At 38.3% G+C, this 22,968-nt stretch overlaps 1 protein-coding gene across 2 annotated transcripts in view; it reads left to right on the top strand.

The window, feature by feature from the left end:
* Positions 1–13,173, top strand: part of PIK3CB (phosphatidylinositol-4,5-bisphosphate 3-kinase catalytic subunit beta) — a gene marked incomplete at its 5' end in the record, with an annotated part of 106,769 nt that extends 93,596 nt beyond the window's left edge. For both annotated transcript variants that reach the window (XM_079704825.1, XM_079704826.1), the window contains 5 exons: positions 5,266–5,433; positions 6,839–6,962; positions 10,764–10,909; positions 12,029–12,161; positions 12,531–13,173. In XM_079704825.1, coding sequence (XP_079560951.1) covers positions 5,266–5,433; positions 6,839–6,962; positions 10,764–10,909; positions 12,029–12,161; positions 12,531–12,668 — 709 coding nt within the window. In that variant the 3' untranslated portion in view covers positions 12,669–13,173. The remainder of the gene's footprint in view (positions 1–5,265; positions 5,434–6,838; positions 6,963–10,763; positions 10,910–12,028; positions 12,162–12,530) is intronic.
* Positions 13,174–22,968: the final 9,795 nt, after the last annotated feature.

Raw genomic sequence — 22,968 nt, 5'->3', positions numbered from 1 at the left:
TGAGCCACTACTATGAATAATCTATATTTCTGAGATATAGAAGTCTCCTTTTTTTCTTTATTAATCATAACTTTTAAAAAACTTTTTTACTTTATCTGTTATTTTTTAATGTGTTTTAGTATCTACAGCAACTTTGTCCACAAGGTTGCTAGAAACAGTTACACTTGTGATTGACTTTATCCCTGCAAGATTATGAGTATTTCTTGATTTCATTTTAAGTTTAATTTATTAAAAACTTAAAACAGTTGATATTTATTGACTGAACCAGGTTTTGTATTAGGTTTTTCACATGTGTATTGACATGTAATTTACAACTTTATGAAGTTGTGTTATTCCTTTTTAGCAGATGAGAAATTTAAACTTAAGGGACTTTAAACAGTTTGTCAGAGGTTACAAAAATAATAAGTGGTGGAGCTAGATTCAAATTGGGGTCTGTCAGACACTAAACTTGGTTTCAGTTCTGTTATTTTGGTAGTGTAAGTGAGAAAAATTGTGGTAAGACCTATCTAGTAACTATTTGTTTATCAAAGTATTCTGGTGCCCCAAATATGTAATTGTCCATTGATTTTTTTAAGAGGTTTTTAGTCTTTAGATTTTTTTCCAGCATAAACTTTTCTAGTGCTATTGAGGTAGAAAGAACAATTTGCTGTGGGTTTTGTTCCTTGAATGGGACTTGTAGGAATACCAAATACAGAAGTATTGGAATACAGAAGTGAGATTATAGTTCATATATAAAGGACCTTTGAGTACCATAAATGACAAAGAGTTTTGCTTTTAAATTAGCAGTAATTTCTAATACAGCTCTGTAAAAATAGAATAGGTGGTTTTGAATAGGTAGCAAAATTTTTGGTCAGTCACTTACTCATAAGAAACACTATGTAGATAAGAGGAGAATGGGTGATTGTAAGAAACTCTTCCTGGGGAACACAAACCCAGAGGGGTCTGGCCTACCTTTTTTCTTTTTTCTTTTGGTTTTAGTGGCACACAGCCACAACCCGTTTGTTTACATATTGTCTATGGCTGCTTTTATGCTATAACTGCAAAATTGAGTTAGTTACCTTATAGTCTACAGCACCTAAAATTAAAATATTTACTATCTGGTTCAGTCCAGTAAAAGTTTATTGACCCTTCTTATAAAGTAAACCCCAATGAAAATGGTTTTACTTCATTTGTCCATTAAAAATGGGGAAAACTTTTCAAGCATAGGCTCGTAACTTGTTGGTTCTTTCCAAGGTCAGCACATGAGCTACATAGTGGTCTCCTTTTCTAAGAGCAGATTCTGGCCATATGATGAGTCTTGTTAATTATGAAAGGCTGAGCTAAAGGCTTTGTCCTCAGTTCAGTCAGACTAATTGAAAGCCTCAACTAAGTTCCTTTCTCTTAGTTTTTTGTTTTACCCATTCTATTTAACTGTAAAGCACATTTAGCATCAAATAAAGTTCATTGTGACCTCAGGCAAAGGGAGGCAGCCACATGTGGGAGTGCTAGAAATAAACCTGGTATCTGTCTGAGGGGAAGCAATGTGTGTCTAACAAGAAAAAGGAACTTGTCTGTTCAGTGAGATCTTTGCTGACTTTTTGTACTCTGACCCCGTGTTTAAAAAAATATGCAGGACTTCAATTCTTTTGAGTTCATTTTCAAACCAATAGCTTTTTTTTCCCACCAAACATTTTTTACTGTTTCTATAAATATACATGCCCCAGTGTTCCTGTTGTACATGTTTTTCTTTTGGCCAGCTGTTCAGGTTAAACCTGTTCCTGTAGCACACACTCTTTTAAGTTCAATGTCAAATCTTCAGATACCTTCTACACATTACTATTTTGATCAGAATATTTTAGCACCTGCAAAAGTGCCATGTTAGCATGAATGAAAATACATATTTCTCATTTTCATTTTTCTCTGATGTCTCAAAATATTCTTTTGGTATCTTCCATGCCAAATTAGAACATTTGTAAGCCATCAATATGTTAGAACACCCTGACCTTTGGTCAACAAATAGGTAATTAGACTTTTCTGTCAAGTCTGATAGGCTGCATGTAAACCTACCTGGCTTTTTGGTAGATTTGACAGTCCCATCTCATGCCCTCCCCCACCGCCCCCATACAGATGACATTGAATTTTGGAGAGTTGTCTTCACTGTGACTTTATATTTGAGTTGCACTAATGGGGTTTACTTCCCTTTTAAGAGAGCTACACAGCAGTTCTAATGACACTGGTTTCAGTAGTTAGAAGGATGAAGGAAGAAGATGGAAGCAATGCAAGCCTTAGGTAAAAGAATTATACTTGCCTCCTTTTGAAGCAATGGGCTAAGGTACCACTGAGACTTGGAGTCAAGGCCAGAGAAAACTTTCTACATACTCATTCAGAGTAGGGTGATGGGGCTGCCATCCCCAGTGCTGTAGAATTTATCTCATTTTACAATTCTTGCTTTAATGGAAAGACAACAAATTGCTCCTTGAGTCAGAGAGTCTGAGAAAGGAAGATAAACATTACTAAGCGTTGTCATGGCCTTTATAAGAAGTTGAGTGCAAAGGGCACCCCCGTAAGGTGGTCAGGGCTCCAAGAGTTTGTCCCCAGCTTGACTTCTGTCAAACTGTCTCTATGACAAGGATGTTTTTTCCTTCCCATTGTGAGCATTCCCTCCTCAAGACACTAAATGCTTTCATCATTGTCTGCTTTTGAAGAGGAAATTGTTGGACTTTTGCCCAGTTTGACTGCAAGTGGGGTAGCAGGAGATGTAGGAAAGTGAGCCAAAGTGCACTTTAACCAGACAGTGTTTACTTCACATGTGTTGTGTCACAATAAGGATAGGGGTATTGGTAAAAACTTTCATTCTCCATAGCTACCTTTTCCAGTGAAGCATAAATTTTAAAAAGAGAAATAAATTAATAATGCATATGTAAAGCAGGCTATTGGTATATCAGGCTGTCAGCATGAAGTTTCACAATTTTGCTTCCAAACCGTATTTTACTAGAACTAGGGAAGTGCTTAAAGAGGCATAAAATTGAATTGTTGGTTGGAAGGAAATTTAGGGACTATTAAGTGAAACTCTCCTCTTTTATCTGATTATTACACACACTACCACACGCATTCCTTCCCCCAACACACACACACACACACACTCACACACACTCACACATTTTTTCTCTTTGGTGAAGTCCTTATGTGGCAGGTAGAGGTCCACATGGTCTTTCCAACACTGACTCTTTCTTCTCCTCACCTGGCTTTTGTGCTCCCCTGTACTTTCCTCTGTCCCTCATGTCCTTCCTCCTCACAGAGATCTTTCTTGACTATTGACACGTTCTACTGGCACTTCTCATTTATCCATTGATCACATGCACATTGTGCATTTGTGGTTTGATCGGTGAGAGCAGGGACTGCATTTTTGGCTCATTTCTGTGTCACCAGCAGCTAACACAATGCTTGGCACATAGCTGCACTCATATATGTATAGAACCCGTGAATTCCATCCATTGCATTTTCTGTAGTCACCTGACTTTTATTTGAACTTTGCGAGGTATCTTATTCCATTTTGTATTTGCTCTAGTGATAATACCATTTTTAGAAAACTGAAGAAAATGTTGACAACCAAAATGAGAAAAGGATAATATTAATATATGAAGAACTCATATAAATCTCTAAGAAAAATGTTTAAAACTCTAATAAATAGACCAAGTATGTGATTAGCTAATTCACAAAAGAAATTCTACATAAAATGGCTAAAAGAGACCTGAGAAAATGCTTATTTTCACTAGGGATCATATAAATGCAAAGCAAAGCAAAATCCTACCTATAGATTTAGCAAAAATTATTTGGCACAAGAAGCAGCCTGAGAGACCTCTTACACAGTGACTCTGTAGACTGTGTTAGGTTAAAAAGATAGTTTTAGAGCCACTCAGACCTAGTTTTAAGTCTTGGATCTTCCACTTGGTTAAATGTATGACTTTTTTGCAAATTAATTTTATGTCTCATTTGTAAAATTGGGAATTTACCTATTTATAGGGATTTTGTTATTGTTCGTTTAATTCATTCAGAAATACTTATTGAGTGCCTGCTTTGTGCCCAGACACATTCTCAGGTACTGAGGATACACAGTGAACAAATTATCCCTGGCTGATGGAATTTACATCCTAATGGTAGAGACAGACAGTAAACAAACACATAAATAAAATGTACAGGATGTTGGCTGGTGTTGAGGGCTATAGAGGAAAATAAAGGAAGGAAGAGATGGCAGGTAGTATGTCACTGTGTTGCTATTTTAAATAGGATGATTCAGGAATCCCTTACTGAGACGGTGACATTTCAGCAAAGATTTCAAAGTGGTAAGGGAGTAAACCATGTAGATGTCTTGGGGAAGAATGTTCCAAGTAGAGAAAATAACACAGATAAAGGAATGAGGGAATATTGTACCTGATATGTCTGGGGAATAGCAATGGAGCCAGTATAGTAAGAACAAGTGAGCAAGGGGCAGATACTAAGAGAGGTGAAGAGGGACGAGACTGAAGGCCTTGTGAGCTGCAACAGGCGGGTTGGCTTTCATTAGGTGGGAAGTCATGGCTGAAACTTCAATCAGGGGAATGCCATAATATGTGTATATTTTAAATGGATTATGTTGCTGTTGCCTTTAGAACAGCTATGCTGTGGAAGCAGGCAGAGTAATTAGGAAACTTGAATTTTGAATAGGGGTTGATGGTGACCTGGACTAGGGTGGTAGCTTAAGGAAGGGTGGAGACAGAGAACTACTTAGACTCTGTGCATTTTCAAGGTACGTAAATATTAGGCATGAGAGATAAAGTGAAAGACTACAAGGTCTTGGGCTTGGACAACTGGAAGAATGGAGTCGTTGTTAACCAAGGTAATGTGTAGAGTGCTTAGCCTGCTGTGTGGCATCTACTAGATGCTACAGAAAGGGCGGTTCCCTTCCCCGAAATTTAGGGTAAAAATGAAAGACTTTTCCTTTATCTGATGTGCTTGTGTCCACCTACACAAACAAATAGAATATTTCACCAGAATAATTAGATAACAAATTATACATTTAGCTGGCACGTTGAAGTTTAGTAAATTACTCCATCTGTTCACCAGGATATTTACACTCTAATAGAAAGTGGAACTAATATTTTTCTATATGACTGATACAGTAATGGCAAGGTTATCAATAGTAATAAAACTTTTTTAAAAATCTAAGAAAAAACATACTCTGTCAGTGTTTCATTTTATGGATAGCATACACATGTGACTCTTTATGCCCCTTTTTTTTCTTTTCAGGATGCTGCCTTATGGCTGTTTAGCAACAGGAGACCACTCTGGCCTCATTGAAGTTGTGAGCACCTCTGAAACAATTGCTGACATTCAGCTGAACAGTAGCAATGTGGCTGCAGCAGCAGCCTTCAACAAAGATGCCCTTCTGAACTGGCTTAAAGAATACAATTCTGGGTTAGTGTATTTTGTTTGATTATCATTCTTCTGAACAAACCGCCAAACAAATAACTGTTCTCGCAGTTAGAATCATCAGTGTCCTAGAGGAAATATTAGTGTTATTTATTGCTTCGTTTCAGGTTAGATCAAAATGACAAATAGGCCTTCCTAAAATCTTACAGAAGATTAGCATTGAATTCTGCTTCATCTAGATCAAATTTCAGAGCTGGGCAGTAGTTTAAAAATCTAAGAATTTAAGTGTTTAACAAATAACATATAACTTTTTAAGTGCATGAACTTCCATAATTATGTGAATGTGTGAACCTAAGTAAATTTTCAATAGATTTTTAAAATAGAAGTAAATGAGTTTGTAGACTGATCTCTCCAAACTAAAAAATACAGTGCTAGGAATTGTGTTATTTACAATTATTGTGTTGGAAAAGCCCTAATACATAGGAAATTAAGGAATTTCACAGTGAGGGGAAAACACTGCAAGTATTTTTGGCTGAAGATTTTGAAGTCAGACTTAAATGTTATCACTGGCAAAATCCAAGAACTTGGATTTCCCTGGTGGCGCAGTGGTTGAGAATCCACCTGCCAATGCAGGGGACTTGGGTTCGAGCCCTCTTCTGGGAAGATCCCACATGCTGTGGAGCAACTAAGCCCGTGTGCCACAACTACTGAGCTCGCGTGCTGCAACTGCTGAAGCCCGCGTGCTGCAACTACTGAAGCCCACGCTCCTAGAGCCCGTGCTCCACAATTAGAGAAGCCACCACAATGAGAAGCCCGTGCAGTGCAACGAAGAGTAGCCCCTGCTCGCCGCAACTAGAGAGAGCCTGCATGCAGCAGTGAAGACCGAATGCAGCCACAAATAAATAAATAAATGAATAAAAAAAGAATCCAAGAACTTGTATGTGAGAATTAGTTTTCAAATTTTGATGTTAGGGCCTTGTCCCTAAAGGGTCTATATTAGTTACTTCTGATTTAAGTCAGTGGCTTTACTTGTTGGAACTGCAATACTTAACTCTTAAATATGGAATTCTAGTCTTCAGTGAAAACTACAAAAATGTTCCAAAGCCCAGCATCCTTCAGCCAGGCCGATGGTCTCCTCTCATTACTATGCATATGAACCTACCCCCCAGTCGCCCACGGAAATGTGAGCGCCAGGACACAGCAGTTTGAATAGTTGATGTCCAGTTACCTGATGTCTTTGAACAAGCCTGCTGCTGGCTCCTCCCTGCTCCGCTCCTCTGATCATCATCCTCACTCTTGGCTGATCCAGCATCTTCTCCTTGTATGGTTTTGGCTGCTCTGTGTTGCAGTTGTTGTCACATTAAAAAGGAAACCGAAGTGTGGATTGGCTCCGTCCCACACATTTGGAGGCTGAAAACCTTCCTTGCTCCTATTTCTTTCTCTTATTCAGGGATGACCTGGACCGAGCCATTGAGGAGTTTACCCTGTCCTGTGCCGGCTACTGTGTAGCTTCTTATGTCCTTGGGATTGGTGACAGACATAGTGATAACATCATGGTCAAAAAAACTGGCCAGGTAAGCAACTTCCCAGAGTGCCAAGGGCCTCAAGGATGCTGTTACTTATGGGCAGCACAGTCTCTTGTGAAACTCAGATTCGTTATGAGTCTCAGTCATGATTTGTCTTTCCTTTTATTTCCCACCCTTTGTATCATATGCCATCTGCTTCATATATTGGTTTGTTTGCTTGAAGTTAGGTGATAAGCATTTATTTAAATGTTTAAAAAATTATTTAGGTTATTTACAAGTGACCTGTTCCTTCAATATAAGAAATTGTATTGGGGACACACATGTACCTAAGAGCAGAAGGAGCAGATAATGTGCAGGATGTATTAACTTTAAAGAAGATAAGTGTTAAAAAAAGAAAAAGTTGAGACAAACCCCACTTGAGTCATTTTTTCTTTTAGAATATCAAATATAATCATCTGTTGGAGTAAGGCGATACGGAGTATGACTAATATCATTTTGGGGTAGCTGGGGAGCTAGACCAGGTGATTTAATATAAAGAAGCTCTTAGTTTTGAAGTGAAAATTTTCTCATTCTTCAGAGTGACTTTTGTTTGTAAATTCTTTAATATTAAGCAAAGACAGATGAAATAATTTGAGACTTTTTCAGTTTAGCCACCCTTAGAATTCCCCGACACTAGGGGCATTCCAGAGTAAAGACTCTGAGTCACTCTGTGAACTCTGGCTCTAGGTGGGACCCAGAGTTTTACACCTCTTGGTGCTCTGGGTAGTTCTGGCTTGAGCTTTTGAGAGTTGAACCTTGTGTTCACACTTAAAAGGATTCCCTCCGACTTCTGGTTAATCAAGCTGAAACACAGGTTTTTCTCCATTCTTTCTTGATGCCCTTCTAATATATTGAGGAATAAGAAATATGTAAATCCAAGAAGTCAAAGATAATAGGAAAAGAGGCCAACAGTGGGTGAAAGACATCAACAGATTTGGGCATGAGCAAAAGCAAAATGGAAAAATAGCAGTGACTCGGCGTAGCTGAGAAAATGGCTACTTGTGGAAGGGTGTGTCAGTCTGAGGACAGCTCTGGAATCGGGGGCACTGGGTGCTGCTGAAGGTGGGGAAAGGGGAAGAGGCTGAAAACAGGATTGATTGGCAGTTTGTATATGGAGCAATGAGGGGCTTGTATCTCCTTCCCAACTCCAAGAAGGACTAGAGGATTTATTCCCTGAAGAAATCAGTTCTGCCTCAAGGACAAACAGGTTCTTTGGAAGCTAAGGGTAAGGTGCCATATGAAACATAGGGATGGAGTGAAAGTTGGCACGATAAATGGTATGAGTCCCAGCCATTTCTTCTTGCTTTGCTCCAAGCACAGTAGCTACCAGGTGTATATTCCCAGTCTCGCAATCGACTAGATGGTTCTTCTCAAGAGAAACTGATCAGTTCCAGTGAAAAGGCTTACACATGCTGACTTTTGAGGTCTCTCCCCAGATACTCTGCAAGGAGGCCCACTGATCAACAATCCTACCATGTCCATAGATTTTTCATTCATCTTTTTAGTGACTCATTCTTAAATATGAATGGTCAGCCAAAGAGGATCAGACATTTGTTGAAAGCCTCCACCATGAAAGAGACCAAATCAAGCAAAATGGGGGGAGGGGGAAAGAAGAACTCTGGGAAAACAGTACCTGCAGTAAACAGAGGATGATTTAAGAAGTAAAAACAGAAAAGATACTGCATCTATGAAGTAGTAAGATTCTATTTTTAAAAATTAGAAAATAGAATTCTTAGAAATTAAAAAGAGGAACAAATAAAATTAAAATAGAAGAAGTATAAACTAAAGATCAGCTAACATTTCTTGAACGCTTTACCTTGTGGAAAGCACAGTTCTTTAAGTTCTTTATATACATTAACTCCTTCAGTCCTTATGATAACCGTACAGAGTAAGTGGTAGTGCTATCCCCATTTACAGGTGAGAAGATGGACACAACAGAGAGTGGACATACCAGGATTAAATCTTGGCAGTTTGGCCCAGATTCTGTTTTTTAGGCACCAGGCAATGTATTGCCCTTTAATATCCCCAAAAGGACCAAGATATCTGATAAGTAGAAGAAAGAGGATCCAGAAATGATACAGGATCAGTCCAGGGAGGTTCACCATCTAGCCTAATAAAAGTTACAGAAAAAATAGTGCACAAGAGGAAGGGAAGGAACTTACCCAAAAATAATACAAAAACATTTCCCAGAGCTGATGTTTGTGACTATCCAGTCAAAAGGGCACGAAAGTTCCCTTACAGTAGATGAAAAAACCCTTACTAAGGCCATTCACCGTGACATTTCAGTGCATCAGGCATAAAGTGATGGTCTTAAAACCTTCCCAGAGATACAGCAAGCCACTTACCAGGGTTCAGGAGTCAGAAAGACTTGACTTCTAAATAGCAGCATTGGAAACTATATAAGACAGTGGGAATTAGCCTTCATGATTTTGAGTGAAAATGATTTCTAACCTAGAATTCTATACCAGACTTTCAGTATGAGTGTAGAACAAAGACATTTTCAAACATAAGATTTCAAAAGCTGTATCTCTTCTGCATCTTTTTTCAGGAGGATGCCAGAATAAGGGCATCCATGAAAATAAGGGTCTCAACTGGGGTGCTTTTGCCCTTGGGGGACATTTATCAATGCCTGAAGACAATTCTGGTTGTCAGGATGGGGGAGGGGGTATTCTACAGGCATCTGTGGGTAGAGGCTAGGGGTGCTGCGAAACATCTTATATATTCTTCACAACAAAGAATTTTAGGGCCTAAATGTCAGTAATGCCAAAAGTGAGAAAGCCTGGTCTACACCAAACATCTTATAGTGTATGTAAGATAGAACCTCACAACAAAGAATTATAGGGCCTAAATGTCAGTAATGCCAAAAGTGAGAAAGCCTGGTGTACACCAAAAGAGAAAATGATGTGGAACCCAGGAAACAGGGACTGCAAATGGGAGGAGAGTGAAGGTTGAGCACAGGGTGATGGTTCTTTTGCAGGCTTAGAGAACTGCCAGCCCAGACAGGAGCTAACAGATTACCTGACCATGTGGAAAACCGTTGTGAAATGATTTTTAGATTTTTAAGATTTTGTGAAGAATTAATGACCATAGAACATATAATGACCATAGAACATATAATGACCATAGATCATAGAACACTAAGACAAAAAATAGTTTTCTCAAGAAAAAAGATGAGCAAGAAAAGGAAGTGTAATCATAGTATACTATTACCACATGGCTTATGTACTTCAAACAATATAAACACTGGATATTGATTTAACCAGAAATTATGATATAATGTGTTGCATTATGAGGCATGACATCAGCACAGGAGTACTAAATCTTTACCTTCCATAATAATCCAAAATTAGGAAGTAAAAAATAATTATAAACATATTATTTAGAAAAATGGAGACATATATCAGGAAAAACACATGGAAGGGTTGGGAGAAGTTACCTCTAAGTAGTAGCGCTTAAGGTGGTGAGGGAACTGGTGGGGCAAGGATGTACTCTCTTTTTGTTTTGTTTCTGTGTGTAAAACTATTTGATTTTTTAAAATCAAACATGTTTATTATTTGGATGTATTTTTCTTTTTAAAGATTCATCTTTCCCACTGTGTATATGCAGTTTAATATCAGAGTTATTATTGAATATAGAAGACCTTCAAATGTCAGAGCACTCTTTTCCCAAATGATCCAGGAGGCTGTGTAGTGTCTCTTCTACTACTACTGCATTTGATGTAGTGCGTGGGGGTCTAGGACTGCTGAGGCCTTGCGTTTTTATTTGGAACCCACCAGAAAAAAGGGAAATTCAATCCCATTTGTTTTCCAGCTCTTCCACATTGACTTTGGACATATTCTTGGAAATTTCAAGTCTAAATTTGGCATTAAAAGGGAGAGAGTGCCTTTTATTCTTACCTATGATTTCATTCATGTGATTCAACAAGGAAAAACAGGAAACACGGAAAAGTTTGGCCGGTGAGTATTGTCCTCGTGTCAGCGTAAACGCATCTAATGTTTTCTCAACTGACCAGCTAGACTAGCATTTATCTGAGAGGTATATTTAGATTGGGGAGATAGTCAGTCTGCTAACAGGAGGCTTTGGGGGAACTTGCCTGTCAGATCCTGTTCTGGTTCAAAGAAGAGGAAAAAAATGCTAGAAATTTGAAATAAATTATTGTTTTATTCCAATAGTATACCACCTTTTACCTGTATTAGAAAATTCTCTGAAACTGTTAAGACATTTGATAGTGAGGTGCTGAGAGGGACTGGCATTTTGCTGTCATTCTATGTGAAGTGCAGTAAGAGAGTCAGGGTTCAGGGAAAGACTTTGTGATCTCTGATCTATTCCTTGCTATTTGTAGGTTTCCAAGCACATTACTTGTCATCTTGTCTTTACTTCTTCATTTTAAATGGGGACAAAAATAATTATATTTCAGGGATATTTTGATAATGAGAGATATGTTACATGATGTGATCAGCTCATCCATATGTTTACCAAATGATTGCTATTATCATTTCCAGTTCCGCATGGGTTTCTGCAGAATATAACTCTGGATCCATTTTCCTCTTTGGCAAAATTAGGGAGATAGGATTGGGTGGTCATCTTGAATGACCAGCTTGAAGAGGAGAGAGAGGGAAGGCAAGGTGACAGGAAGGTACAATGCAAATCCGTTGACACTGATTTGGGGGGCATTAAAGAAATTAAAAGTCTCTGGAGTCAGACCACAAATCTAGAATCTAGAAGTATGGTTAGAAATCCTTATGGATTATAATCACCACTTTTTTATAATTAATTTTTGTGACACATAGAATTAAAAAGCCTAGGTTAAGTGTTAAACTGCCTTTTATCATATAATTTCTATTTAATTTTGTTTTTGAAAAAGATATGTGTGGTTTTAGAGAGCTTGATTTATTTTATGTAAATTTTAGTCCTGGGACAATTTTCAAAAGGGTAAAACTCAGAAATGAACCTTTAGTTCAGTAGAAATTTTCCAGCTCTTATGGAAAGTCTAGCTATATCTCTCATTTTCCTTTATGAAATTTGCTATTTCTGTTCTAACATCATACTCTTGTGATTTGCTGCATCAACTAAAGGTTCCGCCAGTGTTGTGAGGATGCATATCTGATTTTACGACGGCATGGGAATCTCTTCATCACTCTCTTTGCACTGATGTTGACTGCAGGGCTTCCTGAGCTCACATCAGTCAAGGATATACAGTATCTTAAGGTATAAACCTCTTTTCTTTGTAAATTGGACTTTGTGAGCATAGAGCTCAGCCGTACCTACCCATTTCATTCAGATGTTCAAAGGGAATGGAACAAAGTCATTTCCTGTGAGACAGTTTTACCCAGGAGTGGTAGTGACAGGCAGCTAAGTAGTTGTCTTGCAGTAATCATAAATTCATTTCATCTTCAAAAACCCTCTGGCAGAGGTCATATTATCACCATACCTTGGTGTTCATTCTCTCTCCCATAAATGGTATTTGAATAAGGACACGGGGTATGCTGTGTGGCCAAGTCAGCCTCCTGCAGACTTTGAGATTTGCACCTCACTACAGAGAATATATAAAATCAGATTTTTTCCCTTCGTTTTCAGGACTCTCTTGCCTTAGGGAAGAGTGAAGAAGAAGCACTCAAGCAATTTAAGCAAAAATTTGATGAGGCACTCAGGGAAAGCTGGACTACTAAAGTGAACTGGATGGCCCACACGGTTCGGAAAGACTACAGATCCTAACGATCAGCCTTTGCTCCTAATGTATTTGTTGGTTTCGTTTAGTTTTCATTTTGCACTTGCACTAAATTGAACATGACCCTGCCAGAGATGTTATAAAGGGAATGAAATCCTGGAACTCAGAGTTAAATTAAAAACAATGGCATCCCACAGAAACCTAATCTGAACAATCCCTGATGACCACCCTCTGCTTTTGAATGCTTCCAAGATTCATCATGCAAACTGTCAACATTATGGATAATCATTTCCTGCTGACTTTGCACGCCAAGGAATGCTACTAGAGATTGTTTTTTGTCTTCTGTTTTTTGTTTTTGTTTTTTTTGTAAGTATTTGGTACTTTTCTGGAAAGGTGTAAATACTTCTTTTTCATATTGTGACCAAGTGTTATCACTCAGCCAACTTTTCCACACCTGGGGACTAGTAGCTGTTCTTACTTTCCAAATGAGGCTTAAAAGAAAGCTTTCTTTCTTCCCTTTTTAAATTGTGTAAACTACAAATTATAATATAATTTGAAATTATGATTATTTTTCAAAAGAAATCTTTTAAACCTGTGGAAACATTAATTCTTTTGTTGATACTTATTTACTGTGATAGCATCATCCCAGCCAGACTTGATGAAAATCTACTTGGTGAGGCAAATATAATTTATGCTGCATATATATTTATAAAATTTCTAGTGGGAGTTCTATATAAAAATGATGTTATTTTGATTTTCTTCAGCCTGTGTTTTAAAGTTTTACAAAAGCAGAGCTTTTTCCTAAGTTACTTTTTAGTTAACTATGTGATCCAGTTCTTCCAGCTGCTTCTATAATGAGGCACATATTAATACAGTTTTTACATGGTATCTATGAAAGAGTTCACTTCATAGAGCATAATACTTGAGCAAATGTATCCAAGACAGAAAGCAAATGAAAAGGAAACTATTTATGGAATAAACTCCAGGCCTAAAATTCAGTATTTTAGTAAAATGCCAGCTGTTCTTACTGTATTTATTAAAACTTGTAATAATAATGTGATTTTTCAAGGATATTAGTTCAAATTGAAATGTTTCATGCCACATGGAATTCTTTAATTTATTTGTTGAGGTACCATATATTTAGGGTGCTAGATGGCAGAAAATGTTAATATGTGCAATAGGAACTACTGGTTTGAATGCGTAAATGGAGGCTCTTTCTGAGCACTGGCAACATCCAGCAAAACTACCGCTTATTCTCCAAAGACTATTGGGAGCTCTCAATCCTCAATGACATGGGAAAGAGAACTGAGTATTTGCCCTGCGACTGAGTTTTCTATAGGAATTTTATTAAAGATTGTTTAATTTTGTTGTCTTCCTTAATGTTCTCAGTCAAATAAATGGGTGAGCTGGTTTTGGCTGCTCTTGGGATGTGTGGGCCTCTTCTTTATGGGCAGCACAGGACCTTGGCACTGGGACTCTTTAAGAAATGATCAAGTCAATAGACAAACCAACCTCAGGGGTAAGCTAAGGCTCATGGTCTCTTCCGTGACTTCTCTCCTTGTTTCCCAACCCCATCAAGCAGTATGGGAGGCCTTTTGGACTTCGGTTGGGAGCCTGAGGCAAGAGGGCGTCTTCACTGAGTTTCCATGCCTTCGGGAGGTATCCTGAGGTCTGGAAGAATATCCCTTCAGTTACTCGGTACCCAAGGCCAGACTAGCCACTTTGTAGCTCTCTTCCATTGGGCAGGTGCTCAGAGCACAGTTTCTTGGAAATAATTCAGCTGATGATGGGGATTGAACTCTGAACTGACCATTCCCAGGGCTGCTCTAGACTTGGTGAGAGTTGCGGAAATAGGACTGTAGGAGGACAGGTTTGTTCAGGGATCTTTGTCTGATAGCAGTCCACCATTACATGTACCAGGTTACGGGTCAGGGGTTTGGAGAGTGGTGAGCATTGCCAGGCAGAAGTGGGCACCATTGTTTCCAGAGCGGTCTCCTCAGCCCATAGGTTCCTTGGTAAATATATGCTAAATCGGTGAATGTGAATGTCTTTAAGAGTAAGAAAGGGAAACGAACCTCCCCAGACAGTGCTGGACCTGAGGCCAGCATGGCACTTAACCACCTCTGCCGTAGACCCCCCCATAGATAGCATGATAGCCCTCAGTAGCTGCTGAGCACTCCTACCAGGTGCTCCCTACACACTTGCTGACTTGCATGTCCCTGATTCTCAGGGGCTTCGCCTGAGCCAGACAGATGGAGGTGGAAGGCAGAGGATAGCCAACCAACAGAGCAGGTTAGGGGTCTGGGCTGTAGGCATAGTTCCTTGCCTGGGGGCTGGTTACCCAATGCCTTGGCTCCCTGTCTTTCGGTTATTTCCAAAAACAAGACTTTGGAAGCTCTATACATTTCCATACTTGAGGGCAGCATCTGTGTCTACCCTGGCCTGGGAAGACAAAGGATGACTTTGCTGAACAAGGAATTCCTGAGTATTCTCCTCACGTCTCTATTCAAGACCCTGGGCTGCAGAAGCTAGTATCTGCAATCCAGCTCCGCCTCTCTGACCTTGGAGTAAGGTATTTATTTTCTTTCTCAGGACCTGAGCTTCCTATTTGTAAAGTGGGATTGGTAATAACTGCCCTACTCACGTCTGTGGGAGAGGCTAGTTTAAGACTGTGATTGGAACGTGTGCTGAGTCCCAACTCAGAGGCAATCTCCTTTCTTTCCCTGCTTTCCCCTCCTGAAGGGAGGAATTTCAGGGAAGGGAAACCCCTTCCAGAGCTCTATGCTTGTCTCCTGTCTTCCAGTGCATTCTCAGTTCTGCCTTGTGCAGCCCATATCCCTGACTGTCAGCACCAGATCGTAGCCAGGCAGCCTGTAATGCAGGATTCACTTGTCTGCAGAAGGTGAAAGATTGGTCCATGACGTGGAAAGCAGAGAGGTACCATGCCATGTGACCCTGACTATAGGGGACAAACAGCTCTTAGGAGGGAGGAAGCAGGGGCTGTGGCCTCCTGGAGAAGTGGGCCTCTGAGCTGTCTTCAAGGACAGATAGGAGCTAGGTGAAGAGGTAATGGGAAGAGCATATTAGGCAGGAAGGTACAGCATATATAAAGCATGATTCATGGGCATTAACAGGATCAGCAATTGCTTATTTCTACCTGCCTCTTCCCCTCCCTGCACATCAGAATGCTGCATCTCTTCTCAGGTAGGATCTAAACACCAGTCATGTCATCCTGGAGCCTTTTCCTCTTTCAGTTAGCAGTAGCAGTTTTGTCCCCTTTTCCAATGATGGAAAAGCGGTCTTGTCTGACAACACTTTCCGGGTTATTCCTACATGAAAATGTATAACTAATAGATTTTTGGAACTCTTGATACCTTTCTACTTTTAGCAAAGCCCAGTTTTAACACTTCGAGGTCTGGCCTTTCAGATCTTCTCCACCTTCTACCTTTTTTTTATTGTGGAAAAAGGCACAGAAAAGTGCATAAAACAGTAACATATAAATAATATTAGCATATTATAGAGCAAACATCCAGGTCACCACCACACAGGTCAAGAAAGAACACTGACAACACCTCAGAACCCTACAAATTCCCCTTCCTGGTGAAGACTCCCTCTCTGCCAAGGTAATCACCACCTCTTCTTTTATGGCAATCATCAGGATTTTTCCCCTCAACATCATGTTTTTAAGATTCAGCCATTTAGTTGCATGTATCTCCGGTTCATTCTTTATCATCACTGTATAGTATTCCATTTTATGGATACCCTATAATTTACATATCCTTTCTACTGTTGGGACACATACAGGTTGATTCTAGTTTGAGGCTATTACAAATGACGCTGCTGTGATAATTATAATTTATCTCCTGTTCCACATATGTATATATTTCTTTGGATGTATATACTTAAGATTAAAATTGATGGGTCATAGAATTATGTAATCTTTTTTTTTTTACCAAGTAATGCTAAAATGAATAGTTGTACCAATTTATTTTTTCCTGGTACTTAATTCTTGTTGCTCCACACTCTCACCAACACCTGGTTAACCAACATTTAAAAATTTTTAGCTGTTCTGGTGTTTATAGTGAACTAATTTGCATTTCCCTGATTGATTAGTAATGACATTGAATTGCTTTTTCATGTTTGTTTTTGGCCATTTGGATTTTCTGCTTTGTGAAATGCCTTCTTAAGTCCTTTATCCATTTATTAATTTGGTTACCTGTCATTTTGGTTTTTTGTTTTAAGGAAGGATTTTTTAATTTTGCTTTTTGGTTTTTGTTATGTGAAATTCTGTATATATTTTGTCTACAAGCCTTATATTTCTTCTAATAACACAAGATCTTAATTTTAATGTCAAATTTATTATTATTTTCCTTTGTGGTTAATATCCCTTGTGTGGTATTTAAGAAATCTTTCCCTCTCCCAAGGTCATGAAGATATTCTCCTGGATGACCTTCTGAAAGCTTCATTTTTTTCCCTAATCCATTTAGATCTGTAGTCTACCTGGAATTGCTTTTTATATATAGTATGAAGTGTTTTTTCCTATTATCTTTTATTTGGAAAGATAATCCTTCTTTCCCCACTGTTCTGTATCCCCCTTGGTCATAAACCATCTGTCCATATATGCATGAGTCTGCTTCTGGACTCTAGAAGATATCCAGTAGATTTCATCTCCCTACTTTATTTTATTTTACTTAATTATTAAACTCATGCATAGTACATATTGTGTGCTAGGCATGCATCTAAACTGTATATATTTAATCCTTTTAACAATGTTGTGTGATAGGTACAGTTGTTCTTTCCCACTTTGCAAATGAGAAAATGGAGGCACTTTGTCCACAAAGTAGGAGCCAGTATTCAAACTCAGGGAGTTTGTCTTAAGTGTCCATGCTCTTTATTCAGTTATCAATGATGCCTCAGTATACATTTCAGAATCTGCTTGTTGAGATGCCCAAAATATGGAAATTTTAAATGGAATTGCACTAACTTGTAGATTAGGTTGAGTCAAATTGACATCTTCAGAATATTGACCCTTAAAATCCATGACAATGGAGTAGCTTTTATTTAGTCTTCAGTTTATATCCACTGTGATTTATAGTTTTCTATGGAGAGCCTTGTCTATATTTTGTTAGATTCCTGGGTAAGTGATTTTTTTTAACATCTTTATTGGAGTATAATTGGTTTACAATGGTGTGTTTCTGCTATATAACAAAGTGAATCAGCTATACGTAAACATATATACCCATATCTCCTCCCTCTTTTTTTTTTTTTTTTTTTTTTTTGCGGTACGCGGGCCTCTCACTGTTGTGGCCTCTCCCGTTGCGGAGCACAGGCTCTGGACACGCAGGCTCAGCGGCCATGGCTCACGGGCCCAGCCGCTCCGCGGCATATGGGATCTTCCCAGACCGGGGCATGAACCCGTGTCCCCTGCATCTGCAGGCGGACTCTCAACCACTGCGCCACCAGGGAAGCCCCCTCCTCCTTCTTGTGTCTCCCTCCCTATCCCACCCCTCTAGGTGGTCACAAAGCACCGAGCTGATCTCCCTGTGCTATGTGGCTGCTTCCCACTAGCTATCTGTTTTACATTTGGTAGTGTATATACATCCATGCCACTCTCTCACTTCTTACCAGCTTACCCTTCCCCCTCCCCGTGTCCTCAAGTTCATTCTCTACATCTGCGTCTTTGTTCCTGTCCTGCCTGGGTAAGTGATTTTAAGTTTCCTTGTTGTTGATCTGTTACATAGCAATTGTTCTCAAAGTGTGGTCCTCTGACTTAGGAGTATTAGCATCACCTGGGAACTGATTAGAATGCAAATTCTTGGCCCCCACCCCAGCCAGACCTACTATATCAGAAACTTGGGAGATAGAATAGAGCAACCTGTATTTTAATAGTTTTAACTAAAGTTTCAGAGCAATCAATAGATATACAAATAATATTTCTATTTCTCAGACATACCAAACATTCTAATCCTAACAATTTATTTATAGAAATTATTTTGATTTTGCATGTATCATATACAAATGATTTAGTAGCTTTATTTCTTTCTTTCCATTCCCTTCAACATTTTATTTCTTTTTCTTGACCTTCTGCACTGGTTAGGAATTCCAAGAAAAGGTTGAATAGAAGCAGTATTCTACCTTTTGCTGATCTCAAAGGGAAAGTCTTCCATATTAGGTATGGTGTTTACTCTGGAATCTGGATCTTTTACTAGGTTAAGGAAGCATGTTTCAATTCCCACTGGATTTGTTTCAAAAATCATGAAGTGATGCTGAATTTTATCAAGTTATTTTCTGCATTTTACAAAGATGATCATATGGTTTTACTCATTTGGTGAGTTATATTGATAGATGTTCAAATATTTAACCAAATATTTACATTCCTTGAATGAGCCCAACTTGATTGTGATGTATTATCTTTTTAAAAATATATTGCTGGATTTGATTCGCCAATAATTCATTTGGGATTTTTGTGTCTATTTTCATCGGTGGGATTGGTCCATAAATTTCTTTTAAGGTCTGTTTCAGGTATTGTTATCAAGGTTTTGGTGACCTTATAACACAGGTAAGATTGGCATTATTTCTTACTTAAAAGTTTGATAGACTTTTGCTAGTGACTTTATGTCTGATGTTTCTTTGGGGTATGGATTTAATTTCTTTAATAGCTAGAGGAATATTCAGATTTTTATATCTTACTGTGTTTGTTTTGAAGAGTTGTGATTTTCTAGGTATGTGTCCATTTCATATACCTTTTCAAATTTATTTTTATAAAGTAATCCATGTGTTAAGAGTTCATTAATGTTGCAGGATTGATAGTGATGTCCTCTTTTCATTCTTGGTTTTGGTTAGTGCCTTCTCTATTTTTAGTCTCACTAGAGGTTTTTCAATTGTATTGGTCTTTACAAAAATAAGCTTTTGGCCTTTTTGATCCTCTGTTGTATGTTTGTTTTCTACTCTGCTTTTACCCTTATTATTTCCTTCCTTCTACTTTATTTGTGTTTATTTTGCTGTTATTCCTCTCCTACAACTTTATAAAATGGTTGCTTAGCTGATCAATTTTAGCTTCTATAATAAGTCTTTATCTGCATCCCATAAGTTTTGATATGAAGTCTTTTCAAAACCATTAAATAGAAAATATTTTCTGATTATGATTTCTTTGTGACGTGCTGGTTACTTCAGAGTATTTATTAATTTCCAAATACAGATGGATTTTCTCATTTTTTAAATTGATTTCTAGATTGGATGGCATTCACAGAACTTATTTGTGAGTTAAATTCTTTCAAATTTGTGGGACTTATTTTTTTTATGACTCACAGTATCGTCAAGTTTTATAAATGTTCAGTGTGCACATGAAAAAATCCATATTTTGCAGCTTTTGATCAGCTGTTTTACATATGTTCATCAGATCAATTCTGCTATGTTGTTTAAATTTATATATTTTTACTGAATTTTTGCCTAGCATTTATGAAAACGATAAGTTAAAATACCCTATGGTTTTGGATTTGCTTATTCTAGTTATGTCAATTTTTATCTTATAGAGTTTGAAGCAATATAATTAGGTGCATCCAAATTTAGAGATGATTTATATCCCTGATGAATTGAACCATTTAAAAAAATTATTTTAAAGTGTTAAACCGTTTCTGATAATGTGTTTTGCCTCAATGTCTGCTTAACTGATATCAATAGAGTTATATTAGCTTTCATTTGGTTAGTGTTTGCATGGTGTGTTCTTTTCTTGCAACCTTTTGGAATCCTTATATTATAAATGTCTCTCTTGTAAATAGGATGTAGTTTTGTTTTGTTTTGTTTTGTTTTAATCCACTCTGACAATCTTTACCTGTGAATTGAAACATTTAGTCTATTTATATTTAATGTAATTGCCTATGTATTTGGGGTTAAGTGAACCACCTTACTCTGTAGTTTTATTTTTCCTAGATTTTCTTTGTGTTCTTTTTTGAGTTATTTTCTTTCCCATTTTAATGGAATGCTGAAATAACTTTTCCCATTAATTTGGAAATCATACACTCTTTTACCATTCTTTTATTGATTACACTAGATGCCAACTTGCTTATTAGACTTATCTGAGTCGAATGTTTATTGGTACTTTTATCATCTTCCCAGACAATGCAAGAACCTTAGAACTCTTTAAATCTGTTTATTTCTCACCCAACCTATATGCTATCGTTGTTGGATTTTAATGATATATCAGTGTTAAATCCCACAAGAAAGTATTGTTTTATACAGCCACTGTCATTAAATATACAATTAACCCTTGAACAGCATGGGGGTTGAGGGTGCCAACCTCCTGCACAGTCAGAAATCTGAATAGTCACCCCTCCCTATATGTGGTTCCATATCCACGGATTCAGTCAACTGTGAATTGTTTAGTATGTATTTATTGGGAAAAAAGTTTATTATAAGTGGACCTGTGCAGTTCCAACCCATGTTGTTCAAGGGTCAAATGTATATACATTTTTACTCTTATCATTGCTTTTTATCTTTTTTCCTGCATTTTCAAGCTTTCATTTGGGATCATTTGTTTCTTAGACCAAGGAGTACCATTTCATATTTCTTTAAGCTGTTCTACTTTTGGTTAATTCCTTCAACTTTTGTTTGTCTGGGCCTAGAAATTTAGGTTGGAAGTTGCTTGTTTCAGCACGTTGAAGGGGTTTTCCCATTGTCCTCTTGTTTATATCATTTCTTTTAAAAAAGTTAACAGAATTGGGCTTCCCTGGTGGCACAGTGGTTGAGAGTCCGCCTGCCGATGCAGGGGACACGGGTTCGTGCCCCGGTCCGGGAAGATCCCACATGCCGCAGAGTGGCTAGGCCTGTGAGCCATGGCCGCTGAGCCTGCGCGTCCGGAGCCTGTGCTCCGCAATGGGAGAGGCCACAACAGTGACCGGCCCGCGTACTGCAAAAAAAAAAAAAAAAAAGAATTCTGCTGGTCAAAGTTTATAATGGTGCAACCACCTTTGAGAGCAATTTGGCAAATCTTTAATATGATTTGCACTACTCTTTCATTCAGCAATTCTACTTCTTAGCATACCTAAAGCAGTGCTTCTCAATCCTTGATGTACATACAAATCACCATGGGATCTTATTAAAACCCAGATTCTGATTCGGTAGGCTGGAAAGATCTGAGATTCTTAATTTCTAACAAACTCCTAAGTGATGTCATTGCTGCTGGTCCAGGGACACACTTTAAATAGCGAAGCCCTAGAGAAACTGGCGCATATTCTCAAGGGACACACAGAGACACAAAGATGTTCATTAGAGCTTTGATGGTATAATGATCATCTGAAAACTACTGAGGTGAGTGGATGGCTAAATTCGTATGGTTGAATGCAAGAGTTAAAAGGAACTGGAGTTACATGTACCAACCTAGATCAATCTCAAAATCAATATTGAATGGAAAAAAAGCAAGTTGCAGGAAGGATCCATAGAAAATAACATTTAAAATTTTAAGTAATACTGTATTTTTTTTAGGGATATATACCTACACAGTTAAAGAATACAGACTTGCATGGGAATGGTAAACATCAAGTTCACGATAGTGATTACTTTGGCAAGGGAGGGGTATGGGAATAGCAAGGGTATATGGCTCTTCGGCTGTATTTTCATGTTTTTTTTTTTTTTTGCTGCATTGGGTCTTCGTTGCTGTGTGCAGGCTTTCTCTAGTTGCGGCACATGGGCTTCTCATTGTGGTGGCTTCTCTTGTTGCAGAGCATGGGCTCTAGGTGTGCGGGCTTCAGTAGGTGTGGCACGAGGGCTCAGCAGTTGTGGCTCCTGGGCTCTAGAGCGCAGGCTCAGTAGTTGTGGCACATGGGCTTAGTTGTTCTGCAGCATGTGGGATCTTCCCAGACCAGGGCTCGAACCTGTGTCCCCTGCATTGGCAGGCAGATTCTAAACCACTGTGCCACCAGGGAAGCCCCTGTGTTTTAATGCTTTACTTATTAAACTGGATGATAGGTAAACCCAGTTAAATAATACAAGTGTTTGTTTCATTATTTTCTAGTTTTTCTACATTTAAAATATCTCATTAAGCAAAACAACAAAACAAATAGCCTTATTTTTTAGGTTGGAGAAACGGAGGCTCAAGAACTTAACCTTTGGTGCTGAACTTCAAACCCAGGCTATACACCTTCCTCGTGACCCTGCTGGGTTTTGTTTGGCTGCACCGCAAGTTTTTAATTAACTTCTTACGTGACACTCTTTGACACCTCCTTAACATTGTTTCCAGATAGAAAATGTTTCTCATTTCAGTTAAACTAATAATATTATTGTATACCAACTGCTTCAAACTAGACAATCTATCTGCACAGGTTAAAAATATACAAAGACATCCATTGTAAG

The sequence above is a fragment of the Hyperoodon ampullatus genome, assembly GCF_949752795.1.
Source record: "Hyperoodon ampullatus genome assembly, chromosome: 5".
Classification (NCBI taxonomy): domain Eukaryota; kingdom Metazoa; phylum Chordata; class Mammalia; order Artiodactyla; family Ziphiidae; genus Hyperoodon; species Hyperoodon ampullatus.
The sequence above is the reverse complement of the archived record's forward strand: the minus strand, read 5'-3'. Positions and strand labels throughout refer to the sequence as shown.